At 43.5% G+C, this 10,014-nt stretch overlaps 1 protein-coding gene across 1 annotated transcript in view; it reads right to left on the bottom strand.

The window, feature by feature from the left end:
* Positions 1 to 5,315: 5,315 nt before the first annotated feature.
* fbxl16 (F-box and leucine-rich repeat protein 16) overlaps positions 5,316 to 10,014 on the bottom strand; it is a 66,424-nt gene continuing 61,725 nt past the window's right edge. Inside the window, exon 7 of the mRNA XM_061712292.1 lies at positions 5,316 to 9,347. Within this exon, the coding sequence (XP_061568276.1) occupies positions 9,199 to 9,347 (149 nt within the window). The 3' untranslated portion in view covers positions 5,316 to 9,198. The remainder of the gene's footprint in view (positions 9,348 to 10,014) is intronic.

Genomic DNA, 10,014 nt, shown 5'->3' with positions numbered 1-10,014 from the left:
TAGATTTCTTTGGTACTTATTACTCTTACTTGAATACATTTCCAAGACAAATATTTTTACTTTTACTCGAGTAAATTTCTAGGAAGGCTGAAAAGTACTTGTTACTTTCAGGTCTGCTCTTTTTTCTTCTTCCCTAAAATCCTATTGGACACAAGCTGTTTTTGTCAAAGGAGGAGACCTATCACAGTGCACTCTCTCCACTGGGATGTACGTAAAGTGGAAATACGTCAAGCCTCCTCAAAACGATACCGCCAAAGTAGCCTGCGTTTGTCAAGACAGAGCCACAACAACGGCTACGCCTGCGTCAGGAGAAGAATATTGGGATATTGGGAGACAGGCACAGAGACTGACATTGGGATGCAGCCAAGACAGACATGGGGAGACAGTTTGTTATGCTCTATATTGCTATATTGTACTGGTACATGTCCTTCCTGTAAAGTTAAGTGACTTCAACATTGAGTTATTGAAAGCAGAGATGTAGTTTTTTGTAAAGCAGTGGTCTTTGAGGGGGATCCAGACTTAGTTGGATGGTGCAGGTTCATTTGGTTTCAGTTCATGATTGTTAATAAACTCTGCATCATCTGCTGTCCTCTTATGATCCCATTCATTTGATTTGTTTTTGGTGTTTCTGCAGGTTTTATATAACATTGTGGTTCTAAAAGCAGCACATCAGTGCAGCTGGTTTCAAAGAGTTAATTCTCAGAGACAAGAATTAAAAGATCCTTAAATTAATTTAGAAAAAATATAGTAATTTACTGATGTGGAAAATAAGAAATTTACTCTTACTCTTACTCTTACTTAAAGTAAATTTAAAAGCATTTACTTTTGGATACTTAAGTACCTTTAAAAGCAAGTACTTTTCTACTCTTACTCGAGTAATATTTTGACTGAGCTACTTTTACTTGTAACAGAGTAAATTTTGACCAGTAGTATTTGTACTCTTACTCAAGTACTGGGGTCGAGTACTCTGTCCACCTCTGCCTATGTGCGTATGAATCGTGTAGGGGGGGAAGGAGGGGGAGCGGAGGCCGAAGCCAGGAAGCAGGACCAGCAAAGCCGGCCCTGATAAGACACCCGCGTCCCCCCACCGGCCATCCAGTAGACGGGGGCCGGCCCTCCGAGCCCTCCGAGCCGGGCCAGGGCCCCACCGTACCTCCAGGGACTATACCTTTAACTGCAAAGCAGAAACAAGAATGGTGTGATTTTTGTGCATTAACTTTATTTTACTCATTTATGTGCACGTGCAGTTACATGATGCTCAGAGATTATACTCTGCCTGCCCAAAAGAAAATTCACCTCCTGAATTTAAGGAGCCATAAAGGTAAGAGCCTCCCATTAGATAATTACTGCTTCCTCCAGTAAGAAATCTGGTCAGAAAGAAATCTTTCACGATGGTTGATCACTTTTTTTTTTTTCCTTGTCTTCCTTGTGGCACACATATTAATGGTTAATACCATGCTGGCAAGAACCTAAGGCATATATGTGCAATGTTAATATAAAATACATATGATATATATATTTTTTCATATGTCACATATATCTATCTTATTAATACATATATATATATATATATATATATATATATATATATATATATATATATATATATATATATATATATATATATATATATATATATATATATATATACCAACACAGTGTTTTGGGGGGGGGGGGGGGTGTTTGCAAGGGGGGGGGGGGGGGTGACATCCGCTGCTAATCCAGGATGCGGGAACACACATGGAGGCGCACCTCGATTACTGAAATTCTGCAAAAAAAAGACCCAGGCATCCCATTCATCCATCCATTCATCCATCCGATTTCTATAATAATAATAATATAGTAGGGGCGGGGCTAATTTGCACCAATTATGTTCAAAGACTCAAAACCGATGACACCACCCACGACTCCATTCAAAAGTTATGGCAGAAAGTAGGAACTATCAAATATGGACCAATCAGATGAAGGGGGGGGGGCATGTTTTTTTGGCGTCTAGCGTCGCCACGGTAACGCTTTTGACTGAGAAAAGTAATGCCCATCGATGGAGACGCTCATTTTGATGTATAACACACCTGGGTGCATGTTACGGTTTGGGCCGCATTAACGGCCGAAGAAATTATTAATTACACAATTAATTCAAAATGGCCGACTTCCAGTACCCCCAACTATCCAGGCCAGGACAGCAGGACCCCCAACTATCCAGGCCAGAACAGCAGGACACCCAACTATCCAGGCCAGAACAGCAGGACCCCCAACTATCCAGGCCAGGACAGCAGGACCCCCAACTATCCAGGCCAGAACAGCAGGACCCCCAACTATCCAGGCCAGGACAGCACGACCCCCAACTATCCAGGCCCTGGAGCAGGACCCCCAACTATCCAGGCCAGGACAGCAGGGCCCCCAACTATCCAGGGCAGGACAGCAGGACTCCCAACTATCCAGGTCTGGACAGCGCCCCGCAGGCAGACCAAGCTCCCGGCGTGGAGGAAATTAAGAACAATAAAATGACATAAAAGAATAAATAAATAAGTAGTGCTAAACAAGTAAAAGGGGACTCAGTTAAAAGCTAAATTAAAAAGGTGAGTATTGAGCCGGCCTTTAAAAACATCGACAGACTCTGCGGCCCTGAGGCCCCCCGGCTCTGCGGCCCTGAGGCCCCCCGGCAGGGTGTTCCACAGGCCTGGGCCATAAAAGTGGAATGAGAAGTGGAACGTTGGGAACAGATAAAAGACCAGTACCAGAGCATCTTAGGGTCCGCGAGGGCCGATATTGTAAAAGCAGGTCTGAGAGATAAGAAGGGCCAAGGCCGTTAAGACACTTAAAAACAGGTAAAATAACCTTAAAATCGATCCTGAAGTGTACAGGGAGCCAATGCAGCGATTCTAAAACTGGTGTAATGTGAGCCCACCTTCTGGTCTTCGTCAGCATATGTACTGTTGAATTCTAGAGCAGTTGGAGCTGTGAGATACTCTTTTTCGGAAGACCAGAAAGCAGGGCGTTACAGTAATCTAACCTGCTAGAAATAAAAGCATGCATTAGCACCTCTATGCTGGCCAGAGAGAGAAACGGGCGGACTCTGGATATATTCTTAAGATGGTAAAAACCTCACTTTGTGGTGTTTCTGATGTGTGGAATAAAATTAAGTTCAGAATTGAAAAGGACGCCCAGGTTTCTCACGCACTGTGAGGGTTTAAAATTATTCAATTTTGGTAAAAGTTTCTCTCTCTTGCCTTCAGGACCAATAACTAAAACCTCTGTCTTGTCCTGGTTGAGCTGTAAGAAGTTATCTGCCACACATGACTTAATATCTAAGATATAGTATAAAAGGGAATCAATTGGCCCTGTGTCATCAGGAGACACGGCGACGTACAGTTGTGTGTCGTCAGCGTAGCTGTGGAAGCTGATGCCGTGTCTCCTGATGTCCCCAAGTGGAAGCATGTAAAGATTAAAAAGTATTGGACCTAAAATTGAACCTTGGGGCACCCCACACTTACCTCCATGGGTTCTTGAGGAACATGTATCCAGACTTACAAGAAAGTGACGATCTGTGAGGTAGGAATAAAACCAGTTAAGAACAGTACCAGAGAGGCCCGCCAGGTTTTTCAGTCTGTTTAACAAGATGTGGTAGTCAGGTCTACTGTATCGAAAGCAGCGCTAAGATCCAGTAGAGCAATGTTATGAGATCAGCTGACCACCTGGATATGCTGAATGACCAGATTATTCCATCATTGGAATTTTTATTCCCTGATAATTAATGAAGCGGGCACATTCCAAGATGACAACACCAGGATTCATGAGGCTCAAATAGTGAAAGTGTGTTTCAGGGAACATGATACATGATTTTTTTTACACTGAGATTGGCCTCCACAGATCTGAACCCAATTTGAGAATCTTTGGGATGTAAATATATATATATATATATATATATTTAGTAGTCTTTATCCGAGTTCCATGTACATGTGACTAATACATGGTTAGTTGGACTACAGAGACCATAAACAGGTGCTGTTCAAACATGCAGCAGCGTGAATGCTGACAGGAATCAGCAAGCAAGACCACGTCTCTCCAGTCTGAGCCTCCATCCATTGGCTGCCAACAAAATTTAGAATCCAATTCAAAATCTTTCACTTGCCTATAAAGTCACAACCTGGTTTCTCCAAGACCTGATAGTACCTTATGTTCCTGGCAGAGCTCTCCGTTCTCAGAGTGCAGGTTTAGTCATAGTTCCTAGAGTATCTAAATGTAGATTTGGAGGGTGGGCGTTCTGCTATCAGGCACCATTACTATGTAACCAACTTCCAATCTGGGTTAAGGAGGCTGACACCACCTCCACCTTTAAAACTAAACTTAAAACCTTTCTGTTTAGTAAAGCATATACAGTAGTTAGTGTTTATTAAAGCCTATAGTTAGTGTTAGTAAACCTCTAGTTAGTGTTACTCTAGTGGTTTAGAGCCAGTAGTCGTAGCTGCAGCTGCAGGACCAGACTAGAGCAGCTGGTCTGAAACAGAGCTTCATCCTAGATACGCTGCTGTAGAGCTACGCTGCTGTAGAGCTACGCTACGCTGCTGTAGAGCTACGCTACGCTGCTGTAGAGCTACGCTACGCTGCTGTAGAGCTACGCTGCAGGGGGAACCATCATGATCCATCACCCCTCCTTCTGTTTCCTTTCTCAGTTATTAATTAGAAGTATCTCATCACCATCATTGTTCTCCATTGTTCTTGTAGTTTGTCAAAGCAAAAATACTGAGAGCACAAAACACATTTGGATGATCAAATTGACAGCAAGGTTTTGAGAGCATAGAAACAAGGTTATTTTTACAAGACAAGTTTATTTGTATGTGCTGGGGTAATGAAAGAGGGCTGGACCAGATGGACACATCATTCCACAGCTCTGCCAGTCAAAACCTTTAGAGTTTTGCACATAACAATGTTTCATCAAAAATCAGCACTGTCAATACAGATGTCATTCAAGAACGAGAAAAGCATGGTGGTTAGCAATATTGCCTCACACCAATAGTTACTGAACTTTGGGCAGGAGTCCTTCTGGGGGTAGGGGGGGGGTCTCCCTGTGCTTACATGGGTCGGGGACCCTGGCTTCCAACTTCCTCGCATTAATTGGTGATTCTGAATGACGGATAGGCGTGTGCGTGGTTGTTCTTCAGCCCTGGTCCTCAGGACCCCTGTCCTGCATGTTTTAGATGCTACCCTGCTTCAGCACACCGTAATACAAGTGGCTTTGTCAACAACGGAGCTCTCCAGACCTGGATGACAAGCTGATGACGACCATTAATTAGAATCAAGTGTGATGATGCAGGGAAAATATCTCAAATATGCAGGACAGGGGTCCCGAGGACCAGGGTTGAAGACCATCCAGAGGGCAACCCTGTAAAAGACACTTAGGATAGTCTGCAGGAGACCCCCATATACAGGAAAGAGCAGCTATGGATGAAAAAACTGCCAACTTAGCTAAAACAAAAAAAGTCACATTTCATGTGTGTTTTTTTTTTTAATATCTTCAATTCTTTCAACCTTAGACAGAATCGTATCTGCCAAAACCAGCTTGTGTTGAACTCAGAAGTTGGTCACACACTAAAAAATAGCTCTGGTTAGAAATCATATCAAGCCTTACATATAAAGTTTATATAGACGTGTCAAAAGTTTGGACATATCTTCCCGTTCAAATGAGTGGTAAATTCTAAATGGTACGATCTTTTCTTTTCATGGGTCACATCACTGCCTACATGTCTACCTCTTACTGCTGCACCTTTCACTTTTTAAAAGTTGTAGATATGTTAATAAGGGCTGCCATTTGTCTATTGCCTATTTACTGTAAAGTGAGTGAAAATAACCGAGTCAAATTCCATGTCTTGTCTGACCTGACTTGGCCAAAAAAGCATGATTCTGTAACACTCAACGAACCTTTGAGCTGTGCAGACCAACAGACAGCTCCTGCTGGTGCCATCTCTTTTACATTCACGTTAGGCTCAATAGTTCTGTCAGTTATGAGCTTCCACAGAACTCTACAATAATTTGCCCTTCATCACACTTTTGGAGAGCGTAAACATTGCTCGGCCATAACGGGGGTTGAGCTCGGGTGTGTTATTGTCCAGTCTGCTTGTTTCACTCCCCTCTACCTGTTAGCCACGCCTGCCCATCAGGCCACGCCTGCCCATCAGGCCCGACTGCCCATCAGGCCACCCCTGCCCATCAGGCCCCGCCTCCACACCTGGGACAGCCCTGGCTGCATTTACGCTGCTCCTGTTGTCGCTTCAATGCCAGGTTGTTCTTGTGTCATGCCTGAGTTTCCAGCGGTTTTCTCCAGACTGATCACCTGTTGACGACCTCGCCTGGCCCCGACCCGCCTGTCTCGTCTCTGCCCTGGAAATTACCTCAGCCTTCTGTCTTCCACCACAGGTTTTACCTATTCCCTCCTGGTTACACACCTGCTGGCTCTGCGGCTACACAGCTCACCACTGGACCTGTTGTTGGCTTTGCCTTCAATCAGCGACACCAGGCTCACTGTGAGCCAAGACTTTTCCCCCTGCCACTGAATAAACTGTTAAAGCCTGCAGTGAATAATAAAGGTCATTACTGCCTGATATCCTGCCTGCCTGTGCTGCTTTTGGGTATCCGTGACAGTTATGCTCTCATCATACACTCGGGATGTGGCGGTCAACAGCTCCAGCTGAGCTGCTGCTCATCAGGGGAACAGACGGCGAGACAAAGTTGACACAGGATTGCACAGAGGAAAATATGCTTTTATGCATTGTGAAAGTTTATAAATGTTGAATGATATTAATCGTCATCAGGAATATATTCATTAGAAGATCTTAGGGGAGTAATAACAATAATAATGTGATAATAATTTAATATGCTTTTTTCATCCCAGAATTGAAGTAAATTTCCAAACTAAACGAAATCACAGACAGATAAATTCCAAAAATGTGACAGAAACAAATTCAAATAAATAAATAAATTAATGTATAAATAAATACACTTCTGTACACTAAAGTTATGCTGAACTGCCCTGAAAAAGACCCAACCTGAAACCAAGTAAAAACATGCATGGTCTGCTTCGTCCATACAGCACTCTGTCTCTTCACTGCGCTGAGCAACCAGCCAGTCACTGGACACATTTATGCACATTTATGCACATTTATGCACGGCTGCTGATGCATTTGGCACAACTGAATACTGGCTGACACTGATCCAGTTCCTGAAGTTGGCAGTCAGCACCTCAGAGGATGCACAAGGCAGAAAGGACAGTTGCTCAACACATTTTATCCAGAAGAATACAAGAACTTACTTCAAATATTATTTATGGTAAACTTTACTATGTTTCCTTCCGACCTTGAGGCAGACGCTTGACCAACATGCATGTTGGATGCATAGATGAGCATAGCTAATATTTCAGTCCTCGATAATCCTAAACCTCTGACTTATTGAGTTTGGTGACACCGTCATTGAGCTTTTCTGCCCAAAAAATGGGTAGTTCAGACGTCAGTGAATAATCCGTCTGCTCTGATTTATGATAGAAGGCAGGGGCGTTTGCAGAAACTGGTTAAGTTGAATGTTATTGGCAAGAATGGTAAGAACAATGGCCGGAGCTGCAAATACGCTGTTTCAAATGCCAACTCATTTTTCAACATGATTTCTAACTAATCCAACTTAAGACTGTGGGATAGTAGTGGAAAATGTGTAAAATTCCCATAAACATACTTTTTTCTTAAATGAAATTGCCATATTACAAGAGCTTCTTTAGTAGATATGAGGAGTTGTTCTCTTGTCGGGTACTTAATGCACATCTTTTAAGTAATTTGGCTTTGCATCTCAAAACAAAGCTTCAGAGTCACACACATTAAAATTCATCATCACCCAAAAGTTGGAAATATTCCCAAACAAGATGTCCTGAACTAGACACCCTAAACCAACCAAGCTCCCTCCGCTCACTGGAGTTATTTTTAGCAAAAAAAACACCTTTCCAGCTAAAAAGTAACTGTCAGCTATCAGTGATATAAGGACATGACGGACAGTCCCACAGCACATGTTTGGATTTAATGTGTCATGTGACTCTAGGAGTCACCACTTTAGAGATGGTTTCCACAGAGGACGCTCTGCAGCGTTGCAGCATGCCTTCTGTGTCGTTGGCTGAATCATGTCTCAACAACCCTTTAATCCACATCGTCATTTACAAGAAGTTCAGTTACATGTATGTAAATTAAATGTGTCCATAAACTGAAGATCCCACAAACCATAACAGTAATCAAAGCAAGTCAAACGTGCAACTGTCAAAAAGCCATTGTAAACATTTCCTTGTTTAGGTTTCCTTCTCCTGCTTCTTTATCTGTCTTTTTTTGTCGGATAAGACACAAAAAAGGCGGTGAAGGTGGGAAAAAGTGGCGGTATTCCAAAAATATGAGTCCATGAAGTTTACTTCACACACACAGAAGAAAGGAGAAAAAAAGAGAGCTTTTCCATCCCTGTCATTCATCCCTTGAACTGCATCTACAGCATCTTTAGTTCTGTCTGATTCCAGCTGAATCCTGGCACATGGTGTTTCCCTCTAAAAAGAGAAAACTCCACCATTGACACGTCGAGAGAAACCATGACACAGCAGTTATATTACACAGTATAATGGAAGGGAGTCCCAAGTGTCACTACTCATGCTCTCAGGTTAGATTTGCTTCACTTTCCACACAAAGTATCTTTATGAGCACAAGTGCAGTTAATTAACAACAGCTAAAATACAGAAATCATCATCCTAACGCTTCCTGTTTCGCCTATGCTGCACCTGGATCTGCACACCTCTCCCTTCTAAATCCTCTCCGTCAAAAAATACATCAAAGTCTTTAAAGAGTCTCTCTTCTGTTGGTGAAAACCCATTGTTGATTTTGAAAATTAAACTTGCTGTAAGAAAAGATGTCACGCCAAACTCTTCACCTCTGCATCCTCTTAAATTAAGCTCAGACGTCATCCCATGATCCTCTGGGGTTGGCATGTGCCATCATCTGCCTTCTGGCCTCTGTCTGCCTGAGGGCTGTCCTATTCAGGGGGCTGTGGAGGAAGACAGTTAGTCTATGGGGTCAGGTGATGCAACAGTGTTGGAACAATTCAATAACCTGGGTAGAATTTAAGAAAAGAGTGACAGCGGGTTAGGAGGACGAGTGTCGTGGAGCATGTCGGTGGGGGCGTGGCGGTCTATTCGATGACCATGCAGTGGGGCAGGTGCTGGGAGTAGTACTTGAAGAGCTCGGCCGTGGCTCCGGGACAGTTGGTCAGCTCCAGCTCCTCCAGCTCGTGCAGCTGGATGAGGCCGGACAGGCCCGTGGTTGTCAGCAGTGGACACCCTGGGGTGGGGGGACAGCACAGGGACAACGTTCAGCTGGGAGCTACATCAAGGCCAATACTCCCCCCACCCCTACTTTTCATCCCTACCCCTAAATTTTGTGCGTTCCCGTGAGGGTAGTGGTGTCCCAATTCCTCTTTTCATCTAGGGGGAGTGGGCATAACGAGGGCTAGTGTGTATCAATCTAGCCCTTCACAGCGAGGGATTTCAGATGCACCCTAGTTGACCGAGGGCTAGAAAAATTTCCCAGAATGCTTTTCGTCATCATTTGCGGACTGAATAAAAAAAAAAAACATGGCAGACATTTCTTATTTTTTAGTGAATAAAATCAATATTTTGAGTTAGTTTCTGCATAAAAATGCGTTTTGATCACATTTCTAGCGAGAAATATATATTTTACTTTCATAATATTCACTCAGTGAATGTACATAATCACTCGCTTGCCCGTTGTTGCGAAGATCACGGCAGGATAAAGGCTGATTTATGGTTCCGCGTTACACCAACGCAGAGCCTACGGCGTAGGTTACGCGGCGCCGTACGCCGTACCTTACGCCGTAGGCTCTGCGTCGATTTAACGCGGAACCATAAATCAGCTCTGGAGCAGGCAGGCAGAAATCCCGAAATTTTCGGAGCAAATTTCTTAACAGGCGTAGCTACAACTGTTAGAT

This window comes from Cololabis saira, chromosome 21 (assembly GCF_033807715.1).
Source record: "Cololabis saira isolate AMF1-May2022 chromosome 21, fColSai1.1, whole genome shotgun sequence".
Lineage (NCBI taxonomy): Eukaryota > Metazoa > Chordata > Actinopteri > Beloniformes > Belonidae > Cololabis > Cololabis saira.
Note: the sequence above shows the minus strand (reverse complement) of the source record. Positions and strands in the feature narration are given on the sequence as shown.